General features: G+C 35.5%; 1 protein-coding gene and 1 long non-coding RNA gene across 3 annotated transcripts in view; both read left to right on the top strand.

Moving 5' to 3' along the window:
- LOC144451387 (uncharacterized) overlaps window positions 1-8,915 on the top strand; it is a 31,949-nt gene extending 23,034 nt beyond the window's left edge. For both annotated transcript variants that reach the window (XM_078142213.1, XM_078142212.1), the window contains 10 exons: window positions 562-661; window positions 1,936-2,150; window positions 2,776-2,961; window positions 3,352-3,462; window positions 4,665-4,850; window positions 5,416-5,546; window positions 6,201-6,374; window positions 7,148-7,325; window positions 8,095-8,196; window positions 8,670-8,915. In XM_078142213.1, the coding sequence (XP_077998339.1) occupies window positions 562-661; window positions 1,936-2,150; window positions 2,776-2,961; window positions 3,352-3,462; window positions 4,665-4,850; window positions 5,416-5,546; window positions 6,201-6,374; window positions 7,148-7,325; window positions 8,095-8,192 (1,379 nt within the window). In that variant the 3' untranslated portion in view covers window positions 8,193-8,196; window positions 8,670-8,915. The remainder of the gene's footprint in view (window positions 1-561; window positions 662-1,935; window positions 2,151-2,775; window positions 2,962-3,351; window positions 3,463-4,664; window positions 4,851-5,415; window positions 5,547-6,200; window positions 6,375-7,147; window positions 7,326-8,094; window positions 8,197-8,669) is intronic.
- A 3,740-nt stretch (window positions 8,916-12,655) lies between these two features.
- On the top strand, window positions 12,656-18,097 carry LOC144451473 (uncharacterized). The gene is made up of 3 exons (XR_013482298.1): window positions 12,656-12,812; window positions 14,254-14,381; window positions 15,246-18,097. It is a non-coding gene; the product is annotated as an uncharacterized LOC144451473 (long non-coding RNA).
- The last annotated feature ends 314 nt before the right edge of the window (window positions 18,098-18,411 follow it).

Raw genomic sequence — 18,411 nt, 5'->3', positions numbered from 1 at the left:
AGAACAGTTGCTGATATTTGCGGTTTGTATCATTATATCAAATATTTGTAACCATTTGACAAACTTAAATTGCCTGGTGAGCCTCCATCCAGCAACTTACAGATTATGCAATCCATACTTTCTATATTACCATGGCAACCGTACTTAAAAAATTGTGATTCTCATGACCCAACTAACCCTATATGTCTTTATTCTGGTGAAGTAATAATTGACTCTACACTGCCAGGATTAGAAAAAAATCACAAAGTCACTGATTGTACTTACAACGGCAATCCCATGTGCGCATATCCAAGCACAAGTTATCGTTTATTCCTGAAATTTGGAACTTTCATAAAACAAGCAGTTGAAAGTTCCTGCTGACTTTCATTGTCATTTCTATGCCATTCAGACTGTGAAGTTTGATTATATATCAAATGAATCACCAACATGTACACATTCTTATTTATTTTTTTTATTTTTAACTTACCAACCCATCATTTTAAGATAGAAACATAAAATTGAGTATGGACGCCTTCATACCTTGAACGGGGGATCATATCACGCATTATTATTTTGTTGCAGGTGATTGGGCAGGTTCCTGTATATCATCACCAGTGTTCTGTCAAGAGGGCTTTACCATCTCATTCTGGTTAAAGATTGACACAGAACAGTTGCTTGGAAGGTAGGATTTCACCACTTACATTACTCACAAGTTGTACTAGATGCAACTGGAATTTTTTTAAAACTGGTTTAATAGTTTGACATAAAGCTTTAATCTAATCCCATACAACTAGAAGAATAAAGAGTCACCTGTGGGTAAATGTGATTCTTTTTTGTTCTGGGACTGATCACATGGAAAGACGGTGACCAATATTTTACTTCATTCAACCAAGGAAAATAGAAGTGATCTAAGTGGGCTTTGTCACTATAAGTCACTCGACTCATAATGACTCTGAGGTCATTAGCATTTTCCAGTTGAATGAAGAAAAATATTGGAGAACAACATAATTATACCAGCGCCATTAATATTAAATTGAAATTAGGGAAAGAAATGGTAATTTTGAATGTTTTGACTCATATTTTGAACACAACAGAACCAGTGATGTAGACTCACATTGTGGTATTAAACAAGGACTAGGCATATGTTGTTTCACATTGATTTTCAAGTTGGAAGCCAGGCTAAAATTGTTTCAAAAGTTATAAATCCTAAATAAATACCCAAGTTTCATTCAAATGGCCTCTTTAGGGGAAAGATTTCCCTGAAAACATGGTGATTCACAATATTCTTTAAATATTTCAAAAGGAGCAAAATAAGCTTTCATAGGGCAAAGTTTGCAGAGATTTGAATTGCTTTGATTTAATGAACACGCTATAGGAATTCTACTCTAACTGGCTTTTGTTTATGGTGTGTTCATTTTTTACTCATATTACTGTTTTCTGTACTTATTAAACCTAATAAAAAAAATTGTGTGCTTTTGATTATGCTCAGTTTTAGAATAGGTGGGGTAGGCAGATTTTTTATCTTACTTTTTTTCATGTGTGAGTGTCTAGTTCAGGATTTTCATTGTTTTCCATATGGTCTCTGTGTTGTTTAATTCTTCTCATCAGATGTACAACCATTACCGATTGGAAGTACAGTTTTGTTTTGTCTTTTTAAGTTGTTGTCATTTTCCGCATCCACTATTTCTCGTGAGACTTCACCATTTTTGCGATTTTATTATATTTTTCTCGAATATGTAAAAAAAAGTTGAAGGTTCACACTGAAAAGCTAGATGGGGTCGAGTAACTGGAACCAAACAATTATTTTTTTTAGGCCTTATAAGAACACACAGAGTATTAATTGATCTGTAAAGTAATGCAAATCAATATTTTGCCCTTTAAAGGTATTCAAGTAAATATGTGATAGGATTATGAGAAAATGTGTGCTTACGGCAATAAAAATTGTATTTGTTTCAGGACTTCCTATCTGTTATCCAGTGGAGGTCAATTGTGGAGTTCTTCACAAGGAATCTCAATCTACATTACAAGCAAGGGCATGCTAAAGACATTCTTAAGATATGGAGAGAAAGAGTACACAGTTGATATGACTTCTGATATGTTGAAATCTCCTATTTGGCACCACATAGCAATCTCTGGATCAAAAAGTAATGGTCTGTTGATGTACTATAAAGGTAATGGTCCAATTGTGAGAATTCTGTCACTTGACCTAATATTGTTAAAAGTATTCAGTGGCCATGGCTTGAAAGAGTGAAACCAAGTCATACATAGTGATTGCAGTGTGGACAAAAACTGCTGAGTGTAATTACCCATGCATGTACTCGATTACGATGCCATCTCATTTTTTAGGTGTGAGTGTGTGTGTGTGTGTGTGTGTGTGTGTGTGTGTGTGTGTGTGTGTGTGTGAAGTGTGCGTGTGTGTGAGGTTTGTGTGAGGTTTGTGTATATGAGTTGTCTGTGTGTATGTGTGTATGTGTATGTGAGTTGTGTGTTCGGTGTCTGTGTGTGAGGTGTGTGTGTGTGTGTGCATATGTGTGTGTGCATGTGTGTGTGTGTGTGTGTGTGTGTGTGTGTGCACATACGTGCAGGGTTGTGCATGAGTGTATGTGTGATTTGCGCTTACATGAATTTGAGTGCACTCGTTAAATGCATCTTATGGAGGCGTTGAATTGCATTGGTTAAATCTATCCCTTACAATGTATGTAGCTAGATATATGAATTAATTATCCATACACCATAAAATATTGTTATTATTACTCTCATCACATATTGACTTCAATTTGTACATTCCATTGCCAGGCCAACCATTCAATTGGGATTACTATGGTCGTGATGCACAAACACCTGATGATGAAGGCTCCTCTTCCTTTAATATCGGTAAAAGTAATGATGCTAGATTCTCCAGCGTTGTTGCTCGTTTGGATGAAGTGGCTGTTTGGTATCACATTCTGAGTGATAATGAAGTTTATGAGATTTTCCGGGCAGGTATAGTGTTAATTAATCACTCAAGAAGTTCTTTCTTAAGATGATAACTAAAAATTAGTGTTTGTGTGAGTTTTTGTCTGAGGGTATCATTGAAAGTAATGTAATAATAGGAGATGGATAGATTTCATTGTACCAGATAATATTATGTAGAGATAAAAAAGAAATCATTAATTGAAAACCTGAATGGCGACATCCTACTCTGTAGCCTCAGCAGGGTGTCAAAAATGGCTTATGTTTAAAATATTTATGTATTTGTTTTCTTGAGTTCATTTAGCGTTACTTTGTTTACCTGATCTGATTTCCTTATTGTCCTTGGATGTTAGCTGGGCATGACAATATTCCAAGAGCCCTATTAAAAAACAAACGAATAATGGGCATATTTTCTTTCAGTTCCTGATGACTGTCAAGATTGCGATAGTTTTGCCACTTGTGATGGACAACAACAATGTATATGTAATGCAGATTTTGTTGGAGATGGATGCACATGTCAAATCAATTCTGGTAAGGAAGCAAAAAATTGGGTCTCAATGAGAACATGATCAAGTTATCCAACTTCACAATTAAAGGGAAGGAATACCTGATGAATTCACTATGCTCAATAAAGACTAGGATATTAAACAAGATACAATGGATTAGTTTCATTCACTCTTTCTGACGAATACTAGTGTGTAGTTGGCATTGCAAAATGATCATGCACTTATACGGAAGTGACGTACAGGCCTTGTTAGGGAACATCCGGTAAATACATTATTGTATAATCATACATGTAGATCTTGGAGGGTCACCTATTCTATAACAAGACATGGTGAATTCACTTAGGTATCCTTTCCTTTCGATGTACATAAAGTAAAAGTTTGGGGAAATACTAGATGTGATAATGGCCAAACTGGCATTTATTTCAAATCATGTACAGTATGTAGTGCAAGTAAAAACAGAAAATATCAGCACTCTGTATAATACTTGACTAGTTATTATATCCAACCCTCTGGAAGAGTTACACACTGATCTCTTTTTGAAGGTAGAATGCATCTTGGAACCAATTTCCCTAAAAATAAACATTCTTAATATAGCACACCACTACAGAAAATAAAGGCACTTTCATAAACTATTTCACGATTTTCCATCACCCTACAATTACTTGCAATTTCAGAAAAAACATCAAGTTGATCCTTTGCCTAATAGGGTATTTTTGTGGGCATTATCATCATGGGAGTCAGAAATAATATATTCAAGGTTACATAATGAATATTCATGAGAAATGTTTCAAACTGGATATATTATTAGATTAAAAGATGTTTCTTTGACATCACATAGGTGATTTAAAATCTTGAAATGACTCGTCAGAACCTATATGTTATGAAATTGTCTCTATTTCCCAGAGTATTGTTCCCCTTTAATATCTCCAAAATTGGCCATATGAGAGCTTGTTCCTGATCCTTCTGAAATTTGGGGTTTCACTATCTTGTTTTCAAGGAAATTAACAATATTTTATTTTCCCAATTTTCACTGGTCATAGTGGATTCTACAAAAGCCAAATTTTATATGACTGTGAATCCTATTTCAAATATTTGTACAGTGACCCACTACGGTATATATTGTTCTTAATTTCATTTTGAATTTGAGCATTCTTGACCCCTGCTTACATAGTGTATGATTGTTATTTCTGATATGCATAATGCATTAATTTATTCACAATCTTATAGAGTTTTCAGCTGGTCTTGATTTGGTTCCACTCCCAATTCCTATGTACTTTTGGCCAATGGACATCATCCAAAGCAATCAGGTGCAAGGCAGTGAACCAATATTCAGTGAAGGTGAAATGTTAGTATCCAATGGCATTGAAGAGGGAGCTGTGTTTTTCAATGGAAGACGTGATTGGTTGAATGTTGGTAGGTAATTTAAAGGCCAAGGTTTCAATCCCAGGTGCTCATATTAATGTTATCTAAGTATAGAGCCATGGGATTATATAGGATTATTATGTTTTCAGGAATAACTTTTAAATTTCTCTCTGCCAGGAAACTATCTTTCACAACTACAATGAAACTTTAATCTTATGTGAACTTAGCCTTTATTCTGTTTTATTCTGCTTTAAATATGTTTTATTTGTGATATTGTTAAATGGGTTAAACATGGAAACTTCTCAAACAAAGTATTGATGATTTCAAGATTACTTTGCTGTAAAATATATAAATTAATTTTTTGTCAAAGATTTACAGATGAGATTTTTATTATTTTGCACAATTTTGATATTAGACAGTCCAGTCTTGTACTTTTTATTCTGGTGTGTTTCTTCAGGAATCTTCTATATTTCATTATTATATCGCCATTATTCACATATAAACTTACATTTTTAGTGATCCTGTTGATATAGCGTCCACCTTTCTTTGACACGGTGGTTAATACTTCTAATTCTTTGACATGGTGGTTAATACTTCTAATTCTTTGAACAAATAGGTGACTTCAGAGGAAAGTGTTTAAGCTACCCAGATGACTGTGTTGAAGGATTCTCATATGCATTCTGGATGAAATTCTATGGTCGTGCAGTTGATACTGTGAAAAACTTTATCCTATCCTCAGGAGCCCAGGTGTGTACATACCAATGTGTGTGTCTGTTTCTGTGTCTGTCTATCTATCTATCTGTCTGTCTGTCTGTCTGTCTGTCTGTCTGCCGTGTGTCTGTTTCTGTCTGTCTATCTGTCTGCCGTCTGTCTGCCGTGTGTCTGTTTCTGTGTCTGTCTATCTATCTGTCTGTCTGTCTGTCTCTGTCTGTCTGTCTATTTCTGTGTCTGTCTGTCTGTCTGTCTGTCTGTCTGTCTCTGTGCCAACCAATAAAATTGATATAATTTTTTTCCTTGAGTATCTCGTCATTGCTGTGGACAGAAGATAAACTAAATTTTGGATAAATCACTTTAAAAGAGTATTGGCCTTTCTAGAATAAATCCAACCATTGGAAATGAAGATCACAACTCCCTCCCTAAATATGTTCATTGAAAAACAAAGAAAATATGTTCGTAACATTGGATGTTTTGTATTGTGCTCAATATTAGCGAAAATCCAAATTTTGGCAGTTCATCAGTTTACATATGTACAAGTACTTTCTGAATTCACATTGGCCAACCCCTACCCCTCCCAAGCTAGTAACATGTTAGATGCTAGAAAGTAAACTGTAAGGCCAATTTTTAGATGTGATAGTGGCTCCAGATATGGTGATTACTAATGGACATTTTTCTCCTAAACAGGCTCCTGCCCAGACAGGTATTTCTATGTATGCAGAAGGCATTGATTACTACCTAGCTGTACAGGACACTGCATATAGATATGAAATCACCCAACCATTTCAAACCCGTTACTGGCATCACTACGTAATTACTTGGTCTAAAACTGATGGTCTAAAACTGTACATTGATGGTGATGTGAGTTTGAACCAGTTATTATTTCATTTGAATCTATTTTATAAAATAATGATGTATGATAAAGCTCCAGTAGTCTGTCTATGTGGCTGGTCTTCATTTATGATAACTCTCACCTACACTAGTCTGTACATACAAAAATAAACTGTTTACACACCTTTTAGCTTTTTGTTATTTATTGAGTAACAAACAGATTGGTCGATTCTGTATAACACTGTTTTGTCAAGTAGAAACAAATAGAAGAGTTAAATTAAAATACAAAATAGATATCCATTTGTATTGATAGTCCACCATTGATGGTCACTAACCAAGATTATACACTTTAATGATGGCATGTCACATCTCAAAATATCATGGTCAATACAGATTGTTTTTGCCAAAATGTACAAGCTCTAACAAAGTCAATGAGATGTTATTCCCCAATATTTTTTTTTCGTTCAGCCAAGGAAAATAAGAATGACCTAAGGGGCTTTTGTCACTACGAGTTGCTAGTCGCTAGTATTTTCTGGCTGAATAAAGAAAAGTATTGGAGAATAACATAATCATACCAGCACCAGTAATATCAAAGAAACTTTGGGGAAAGTAATGGCAATTTTGTATATTTTGACTCATGTTTTGAACACAGCAGAACCAGTGACGTGTGTTGTTGTGACCAGAGTATATATTCCATATGTTTTGTTCAACTTGGCTTGTGCATGGTATAATGTGAGTTGGCATCTTCTGATGGCCAGCATTCTTTTGTAACTTTAGATACTGTAATTTTTCCTTTTATATAGTTGATAGCTGAATCCAAAGGTAAAGCTCACACTGCCATCAGAAATAGCCCTAATAACTTGGCTATTGGTAAACCTAACCACGCCAATGTATGGAATGGAGAATTTATCATGGATAATCTGGCAATATTTGAACAACCACTTCAGATGGAAGAAGTCCAGTCTGTTTTCCTAGGTGGAGGTATGTCTGTAATCTACTGCCTAGAGTTTAAGAGGAATGCCACTCCAAGAAATTAAAGTATTTTCATAACTTTTGGGTTCTGGAGGGTCATTTCCTGATTTCACATTGCATAAGTTTGCTCAGTTGCCAAGAAACACAAACTTGAAACCCTTTGTCACCTCTGTTGTTCTTTCAGTGATACAACATTGCATCATGGGTACTTATCAAACATAAAGAGTCATTACTAAAATATTGATTACATGTACACTGTTATGACACCTCAGATTCTATTTTCTATTTGACTGACTATGTATCTGAAGGATAATAAGCACTTAGGAGTCATGAATATTCATCATGCATCTTTTGAATATTCAAGTCTGCTAAGACCCATCTTGATGTATCTTATGTGTCTATCTATCTATCTATCTATCTATCTATCTATCTATCTATCTATCTATCTATCTATCCATCCATCCATCCATCCATCCATCCATCCATCCATCCATCCATCCATCCATCCATCCATCCATCCATCCATCCACCAAACCCACCCACCCACCCACCCACCTACCTATCTATCTATCTATCCATCCATCTATCTATCTATCTATCTATTTATTTATCTATCTATCTATCTATCTATCTATCTATCTATTTATCTATCTATCTATCTATCTATCCATCCATCCATCTATCTATCTATCTATTTATTTATCTATCTATCTATCTAGCTAGCTATCTATCTATCTATCTATCTATCTATTTATCTATCTATCTATCTATGTTTCAGTTGAAGATACTCACACCTATCAGAAACGCCATGCTCGCTCTGCTGAGAAGTTAATGGCCTTCAATAAGAAAAAATTGGCCATGAAGAGAAAGAAATAATAAGGTATCAAATACTATTAATCAAGACAATGTAACCATATGACAACATGCACACACACACACACACACACACACACACACACACACACACACACACACACACACACACACACACACTTACACTCATATACAAATAAATGCAAGTGAAAACTGGGTCGTCTGAACAAAACTTAACTCAAGAGTTTTTCGAAAAGTTCTGACTTTGCATCAGGTCTTTTAAGTAATAGGCTGGATCATGGACATAACTAGGTGTGCTTACCTATTTCCATGGTCCCCACCAGAGTTAATATATTTTATTAGCATTTTTTTTTTGTATTCACACTTTTGTCTTTTCTTTTGTTATTGTTTAACTTTGGTGAAATAAATTCATTCATTCAAAGGTCATTCAAATACACTGATAAGTGTTCTTCAGTAAAACAGAAAAAAACTTGTCGATCATAATAACTCATTTCATTTGTAATCATCTCATCTTTTCAGATACATAGAGTGAAGAATTGTTAGTATCTATGAAGACTTTCACTGGTGGAAGTCAGACTTACATTATCTATCATTTCTATTTTATCTAATTATTCTTTGTTCTATTTTGTAGTTTCTTGTACTTAAACTTTTCATCTATAATAAAGTACTTTCATTCCGTTTGAAGTGGCCATATGGATGAGGATTGGGTGTTTAATGTGGATTTTTAATTTATAAAGCAATTTTATCATGACTTCCTACTTGAAAAATCAATGTGAAACAAATTATGCCAAGTCCTAGTTTGTAACTCAATACATTGCAAAAGCATATAAATGTATGTGTAAAATGTTTTAACAAACTTTTTACACATATTTTTTATTTTTTTGCAATATATGAAGTTACAAACATAGACTTTGTCAATGGTGTTTCATATTGATTTTTCAAGTAGGAAGTCATGATAAAATTGTTTTATAAAATAAAAATCCAAAATAAAATCCACAATCCTTATCCATATGGTCACTTTAAACTCTCTAAAAAAAAATACTCGCACAGTGTTTGGTGTTTTGAATCAGAACAAGTAAAAGGAGTTTTATATTTATGTTTATTGATTGGAAATACGATCTACCATGGAGTTATGATGTTTGGTTAGAGTGGCCGGTTTATGTGTGGATAGATTTGTATATTTGGCTAATAGATAAATTCTTGGTAAGGCCCCCACTTTTGGCTACAATGGTCTGTCAATTATTAGGTTGTATTTTACAACACTTAATCAGGAAACATTTCAATTCTTACAACACTTAATCAGGAAACATTTCAATTCTTACAACACTTCATCAGGAAACATTTCAATTCTTACAACACTTCATCAGGAAACATTTCAACTCTTACAACACTTCATCAGGAAACATTTCAACTCTTACAACACTTTATCAGGAAACATTTCAACTCTTACAACACTTTATCAGGAAACATTTCAACTCTTACAACACTTCATCAGGAAACATTTCAACTCTTACAACACTTTATCAGGAAACATTTCAACTCTTACAACACTTTATCAGGAAACATTTCAATTCTTACAACACTTCATCAGGAAACATTTCAACTCTTACCACAGACTGCAAAGACTCTATCATTCAACTTATTAGAGCGTGGAACTTGAGATTGTGACTACTATTTGTCCTTTTTTAAACTTTTAAATACAGCTGGTATAGACCGCGTACCAGAGGGCTATCTTGTGATCTGCCTCTGGGGAGCTCAGTTTAACTGTGGAACTAGTCGTGTGTGTGTGTGTGTGTGTGTGTGTCTGTGTGTCTGTGTGTGTGTGTGTTTCCCACCTGGATTTCAATGTTGTATGGTATCATAAAATGATAGTGTCACACACTTTCCTGTTCAGGTATTGAATGGCAAGGTTCCCCCCTATTTACCGTAGAAAATCTCCCACTTATAAAAAATAATTAATTTAATTATAAATAGGCCTAACCAAAAATAACCCACGACTAATTTCAACTGTCAATCATTTCATTTCCTGACGAAGCACATGTCAATCATAAACTAAAAGTCACTTGACCTGCACTTAATTGTATCATGATAGCCAAGTTCAACTTCAAGGGACCGTTAACACACTTATAAATTACGCTCAATTTTAGAATAGGTGGGGTAAGTCGATTTTTTATTTTATTTCATTAATTTTTTTTCAGTGAGTGTCTAGTTCAGGTTTTCCATTGTTTTCTAAATGGTCTCTGTGTTATTTATTTCCTCCTATCAGATGTACAGCCATTACAGATTGGAAGAACAGTTTTATATTGTCTTTTTAATTTTATGTCAGTTTCCGCATCCACTATTTCTCATTGCAATTTTATTTTATTTTTCTCGAATACGTAAAAAAAAAGTTTAGGGTCGGCAGGGAAAAGTTAGGTGGGGTTGGGTAACCGGAAACAAACAATTATTTTTTTTAGTCCTTAACCGCAATTACATTTATAATGTAACGGCACAAATGCTAGATTTGAAATACAGCTATTACTTGCATACTTACAACAAGACTTCACAATCCCTAATATAAGCTTACATATGTTTTGGACTGTGAAATTAGGTCGCTAAGGGACCGGACAGAATTTACGGCAGAGGGGGGGCCTGGGGAGAAATTGGGGGGGCCATGAAAAAAATGGGAGGCTTGAAGGGGGGGCCATGAAAATTCTCATGGTTTGAAAGGGGGGGGCCGCGAAATATTTTGTCATTGATAAAAATTAATATGTTAGAAAATTTAGCATTGCGTGAGATAGCACTTGATATCGCCTTTAATATTGAATGTCTACACTTTCATTTATGTATTAAAATGGAAGTGTGTACATTTGTATTTAGTGAAGCATAAAAACACTACTCAAGATTAATTTGATACACCCTTAATTACTCTTATATACTCCAAGTTGTTCTCACACACACACACACACACACACATATGTATACATACATACATACATACATACATACATACATACATACATACATACATACATACATACATACATACATACATTTTAGCACTGTGAAAACAGGTTCAGTGTGTAATTACCATCAAGGATACATTACAGGTCCTAATATATATATATGGTAATATACTAGCATAGGACCTGTAATTTATGTGTTTAAAAAGTGACCTTTTGGTGAAAAATGTAAATACAAAAACGTCTGGCCAGATTAATTTAGATAGGTGTTTTATTTCTTTCCTTGACACTATTCTTGAGTTTCACTCTCAGACTCACTAGAGTCTGAAGATATGAGGCAAGACTTGTCTTTCTTTCTATCTAAAACCAGTGAAATTAAACTATTTCCCTCCTCAGCATCATCAAATGCATCTATCTGTACTAAATATTGTAAAGCATTTAGATGTCTGCGTGGTGTTAAGTGTTTTTTCATCAGTGACATGAAGTCACAAATGTCTTACATTTACAGGTGTATTGGTAATGCATTTGGTGTAGGAAAGTGAAAGCTGCATAAAATCCTTAGTTTGCTAGCACTTCATGACATCACAAATGTCTGACATTAGATAGTTATTGTGTTATGAGTATAAATAGATATTTGAATACACTATGTAGGTGATGTGATGTTCTTAGATACTCCCCACAAATGTCCCCACTACAGTTTTTCACAAATCACGCATGTGAATGTGTGTTTAATTCTGTGTCTGTGTTTCTGTGTATGTATCAGTGAATGACAGTTAAAACCACCACATCAAATGCCTTGGTATTAAGTGATGACTACTTATGGTGTCTAGTTGGGAAATACACAAGATTATACCACATGTGTATGATTACATGTATGGTCAAAATGTTTTATTTTGTTTTGTTTTCCAAAAAACTTCCTCTACAACTACTAAGTTGTTTGGGCTGAAATAGTAACATAATAGTAGTACCAAAAGAAATATTACAGTTGTGCTACAGTAACAAAAAAAATTGTACTCTTTTTAGTTATTGTAGGGGGCAGGATATTGTGCACTTTTTTCTTTTCTTGTCTTTTTTTTTGGGGGGGGGGGGCCATGAAATTTTTATACTTTTGAAAGGGGGGGTTGTGAAATTTTGGTCACAGTGGATGGGGGGGCCAGGAAAAAAAACAAGTCAGAGATAATTTCTCCCCAGGCCCCCCCCCTGCCGTAAATTCTGTCCGGTCCCTAAAGAGGTGAATGCTAGTCGATCGATATGCATGTGCAGCAGTGCTATAAAACTCAGATTCCTATACAAGCTTACATGATATATTATTATTACATTGTAAATGGTATTCACGTTATTTCTGTATGCTTTACCATACGTGCTATGGCATATCGTTATGCAATATAAAGATTGGTATATTAATTTTATCATGTAAGCTTATAGGAATATGTGGGGTCGTTTCGTTACACACACAATATTACGTACGCCATGTATGGAAAAAATAACAACACATGCACGTGCTCACGTTCGAGTAACTCGGAAGTATTCAAATCAGAGAGGGTTATGGGTAAAATATATCTGCTTGACCATGTTGACATACGTGCTGGACGGTGGTGATGTCAAAACCCTTTGACTTTGCTAATTTCGAACGAAACACTTGGGTCCAACACATTCCTTCATGTCTGGAGATAAAGTATTGATCAGTACCAACATGGACACAGATGTTATTCCCTTGACGGTAAGTATAAAGCGATGGCGGAAGTTCTTGTCATGCAAGAACCACACCAGGAACTTGAAGCCTCGAGTACGAGTGGTCATTGGTTGGTCCTTTTCGTTGTCTACATGTAATGTTCAAAGAAAGTTGTGGCCTCCTTTGACAGGTCGCTAGTATAAGTTTACAGGACTCGAATGTAGATAAAAGCTAGTAGGCTGCAAAGCAAACGCCTGCTTTATTATTTATGTAAGATTTACGGGCCTCTTTCACTCCTCGGCGCATTATCCATGGAAATGAAAGACGGCCCTGGGAATGAACACACCACTAGAATACTACTGGTTTGACGAGTGAGAAATATTTCCAGGTTATAGTCTTTTAGGATTAGTTTACACTTTCGTTAGAAGGATTTAATGTATGAGCAGAGGTTGTTGCGTCCACCGTTGTTTATATTGGGGCGTGAACGCCGGGCCACCTAGAGCAGGTAGAGAGGTCGACTTAAGTTCAATACGTCACGTCTGTGTGCAGCTTTCACTTGAATTGCTACCAGAAGCAGACTATTTTTTATTTCAAACTTTCGTTTTGCCTGATCATATCCATCTTTATTTTAAAATTTATATGAAATAAGTCAAAAATTGTTTGACTGCGACTTTGTCACGCATGCATGCATGCATACTATGTACATATACTATACATTTCTCTATTTGTATATGCAAATGACTACCACGAAATTAGGACATTTCCCGGAATTGCACTATTGCAAGTAAAATTACAGATAAAACTGAAAGTACCAGTGTCTTAGTATAATATAACAGTTAAACGTGGACAACCTTCAAAATGTTAAATTGTGTTGTTTTGGCATGCATTATTTGTTTACTTCCCTGAGGGACAGATATGTATGTTTAGACTAGTCTTGGTTACCCCATAACCCAGCCTCTTGCCGTTGAGGGCATAAACACCCCCCCCCCCCCCAGGGGATTATGCCCTTAATGGCAAGAGGCTTGGTAACTGATTCTAGGATATGTTATGCTTTTAATTTGTTTGTTTGTTCGTTCGTTCGTTCGTTTGTTTGTTTGTTTGTGGCTTGTGAGTGTTAGTCTGTGGACACAATATCACACAAACTGCTGCATCACCTTTCCTGAAACTTGCTACACATCTTCCATATATAGTAATGTCAATAACTGATATGGTTTGGTAACCATCCAATGAATGGCCAGGGTTTCAATGCCAGGTTCTCACATTAGTGTTATCTTATTAGTGGAGCCATGAGGATTATCAATCACACACACACACACACACACATACACAGATTCCCCAACATTTGGTACTTGCATCAACCATAACAAAGCATGCATTTCCTAGGCCAGAATATGTGTGTGTGTGTGTGTGCGTGTGCATGTGCCTATATAATGTATGGACATACAGACTGACTTCAAATCTTTCATTCTTTAATTCTTGTATATTACAGGAAATGCAAAAATTTGGTATAGCACTGCAATGTCAAAGTCAGACAGTCAGAAACAAGGAACTGGAGTTATGGAGTAGGGAGACCAAATGTCACACCGTGTTACAACGTAAATCAGGAGAAGCAGAGAGGTAAGATGAGGATCAATGTGTTATTAGCCCCTGGGAAAGAGGTGGCTATTACAAAAGGCTCTGTCTGACCATGCATCTGTCCACAATACATGTATGTCATTTTTAGCCGCCCCTTGCCTGGGTAGTACTGTTACAATGGGTTCTGTTCATCCATCCATCCGTCCGTAATATGCCATTCTCAGACATGCAATATCCAATTTCTTTCAAACCTTACACAAAGGTGACATACCATATGGGACATGTAGACGTTGATTTGTTTTTAGCACAACTGAACTGATATGGTTTAATAGTGCTATAGGCATGGCTCCTAATACAGAACTATGACGTTATTATAGGGATTGGCGATATTCTTATAAAATCGGTAGCGATGTCATACCCCCCTACGTACATACAACGTGTTGTATGTACGTAGGGGGGGGGGGGGGGGGGGGGGGGGGGTATGACATCGCTCCATTAATAGGCATTATTACCCAAAGTCACTATTTTGTGTTCCAAGGTCAATTCTCGTCCTCATTTTATAATTCTATGATACTACTATGTATTAGCTATTGCATTGAGATTTGGGGGAACACGTACTCAACTTTTCTACTACCCATTCTCAAAATACAGAAAAGATAGTGCGTCTCATCACGTTTTCGGGTCTCCGTTGCAACACCGCTCCTCTTTTCCAGCAACTCAACATTTTAGATGTCTACAGGCAATGTAAATTAAACACATGTTTACTTATTTTTGACTTAAAGAATAATTACTTTGTACATGCTATTAAATCACCAAATTAACCATTCTCTCAGACAATGGCAAGATATTAGAACATCACATAAGGTATGCCACATTAATCAGCTTAAGTTTCTTTCCCTTTTTCAGAGCAGAAAGTTGAAGATTACTGGGAAAACACTGAGAAATGTCACCCTAAAAGAGCTGTTTTCAAGATGCTGCCATCCAAAAAATGGTTATACAAATGAAAAAAGGAACAAGTTCCCACATTTGAGGAGTCTTATCGGTAATGAAACCACAACTTTTGTACATGAGCGAAAATTGTGAGAGCCTAGCTGATATTTGGGATTGCATGATTCTTTGGCATTATGTACATTGGAATAAACATTTATAGTTTCAAAAGTTTCAATAACTCACTCAACTTTCAAATATAGTCTAGAAGCTTTACTGCACTTGACATGTGTTCAGTGATTTGGGACTTTCTTGTCCTGCATGGGTTTATAGTGAAACCTCTGGTGATGATGTCATGAATAAGCCAGTCTCTAAGTATCAAAACTGTGTTGTTAATCAGAAGTCAAGAATTAATGTATAATTTAAGTTAGTACTGTCACTCCATTTTTAGCACAACTGAACTTGATAAGGTTCAGTAGTGCTATAGGCATGGCAAAGTGTCTGTCTGTCTGTGTGTGTGTGTGTGTGTGTGTGTGTGTAAACGACTTAACCTTTTCACCACCAATTGCCCCCTGGGAATGTTTGTTCTCCACCACCCCCCTCACTGACCACCAGGTGAGAGTGAGTGTTATGTAATCAAATTGATATAAAAATACTTAGAGTTGCTCATTTTTAAAAAATGAGGTATCATTTCATTGGAAAATAAATTCTCTACATCACACTTGCAAATACATGCATTCAAATTCCACAAACACAACCGAAATATGAATTAAAGTAATAAAATATGAATAAAACTAACACAAGTCGTTTATTTATTGACATATCACAAATAAACAAAATATTTATATTACAAATAAAATTCAAAATACCAACATTTATGTTCCTACAAAACTTCTCTTTACTGGTTAAATTGTCAAAATTGGCGAAAATTTGGCAGAAAATTACATTTTGAGTCGTAAAAATTTGAACGAAATTAATTAACGGCTCACTAATCCCATTATGACGCAACAGACGGTGCCGCACCGGCAATGAAAGTGTCTTAAAATATCTAAAGTTGTCACCTTGATACCTTTTGAAAAGTTGGTTTTTGTAAATATAATTCATTATTTAGCAGAACAACAAAAAATTATTACTCAATTTATGCCAGAAATCGGCAAAAAATGACCGTAAGTCAGTAGCATCGGCGCCAAAATCGGATGGGCAAAATGGCTTTATTTGCCGACGCACACACCGACCAACAGAAATATGCAGCCTGTAATGTTTTCGTCACATTGAGTACATTGAGTTCACACAGCCATCTCCTTTCATTCATAAATGCCATCAAAGTCAAAATTAAACAGAATTTTTCATGAACAGAGTCGTTATTTACATCGCAAACGATGTTAGGGGAGACAATTTTCGGTGTGGCCATGTTGAAATTTGAATTTTACCGTTAAAAAACGCATTCAAAAATGTGATCGGAAAATCTTCAAGATTGTGTGTAATCTACCGCCCACATTGTACCACTGACCAGTATAAATTGAACTTGTATGAGTATTATTCATTATTGAACATTACCACAAAGAAATATGACCAAAATAATTACTTTTGGAGCCCAAGGCCATAGTATGAGCGAATGCTACGGGTCAACAAGTTACGCAATTTGCCAACTTTCACTACGGCAACGGTGAATTCCCCGCCGGTAGATCAGTCGGCCCTCGTGGGAGTTCTGAAGCCTATACCGTTCCCACAACTGACCTGATGTATTCAACAATGTTTTTGAGTAAAAATTCAGTGGAAATTTCTCAGGACAGTTGTCAAAATGACATCGTAGGAGATGCTATGTGAGCTGTTAATTACTTCCGCGTTGTTGAAATTTGATCTTTCTGACGAAAAACGCACACAAAAATTACGATCGCTTGTCTTTCCAATCGTGCTAGAAAACCATCCACTAACATGTGTTCAAAATGGCTGTGTAGATAAACAAGGCTAATACGCATGTGTGGAACTAGTTATGGCAGCAAGTTTTGCAGCAATAGCTGCCGTTAAATGGTTTGAACGTCGTAGTAGTTGAATGACCTTTGGCGTTCCCGCTGTAGAGGGAATCGGTGGGCGCCCTAGAGCGTTCCCGCTGTAGCGGGAATCGGTGGTGAAAGGGTTAAAGTCAAAAACTGCCAGACTGATTGCCTTGGTATTTGGTGGGGACATTTCTTAGGGCGTGTAGATGGAAAACGGTTAACATAAAAGTGATTGCATCAGAGATGAGCGTTTTTGGGTCAAAAAATGTTATTTTTGGTCAAAAAACTTACTCTCCAAAACTACTGGGCTGATTGGTTGAAATTTGGTAGTTGGGGGTGTTTAGTTTAGGAATTGGTCATGACGGGATGATCCCATCAGTGATATTCTAATTAGGGCTAAAAATGTGTGTCTTTTTGGTCAAAAGTCTATCATTTTAAAATTGCTGAGCAGATGGGACTGAGTGGGGGTGCCTATAGGGATGTGTAGATGAAGATGTAGTCACAATATGATCATCCCATCAGCAATATGCAAATTAGGTCTACAAATCTCAATTTTGGTCAAAAACTTATATCTTGAAAACTACATGGTAAATAGGACTTAAACCTAGTTAGGATATTTCCGGAGGTGTTATTCTGCAGTTATTGTTCAAAACATTTGAACTCAACTGTAGCTTTCCTGAGAAAACTAATTGTTATTGTTTGAAATAATTATAACTAATCGTAATTGTTTGAAATAATTTTAGCTTTCCTGAGAAAACTAATCGTTATTTGTTTGAAATAATTGTAGCTTTCCTGACAAACCTAATCATAATTGTTTGAAATAATTTTAGCTTTCCTGAGAAAACTAATCGTTATTGTTTGAAATAATTTTAGCTTTCCTGAGAAAACTAATCATAATTGTTTGAAATAATTTTAGCTTTCCTGAGAAAACTAATCGTTATTGTTTGAAATAATTTTAGCTTTCCTGACAAAACTAATCGTTGTTAGATATAATTTTAGCTTTCCTGAGAAAACTAATCGTTATTGTTTGAAATAATTTTAGCTTTCGTGAGAAAACTAATCGTTATTTGTTTGAAATAATTTTAGCTTTCCTGAGAAAACTAATCGTTATTGTTTGAAATAATTGTAGCTTTCCTAAGAAAACTAAT

Source organism: Glandiceps talaboti, chromosome 21 (genome assembly GCF_964340395.1).
Source record: "Glandiceps talaboti chromosome 21, keGlaTala1.1, whole genome shotgun sequence".
Classification (NCBI taxonomy): domain Eukaryota; kingdom Metazoa; phylum Hemichordata; class Enteropneusta; family Spengelidae; genus Glandiceps; species Glandiceps talaboti.
Note: the sequence above shows the minus strand (reverse complement) of the source record. Positions and strands in the feature narration are given on the sequence as shown.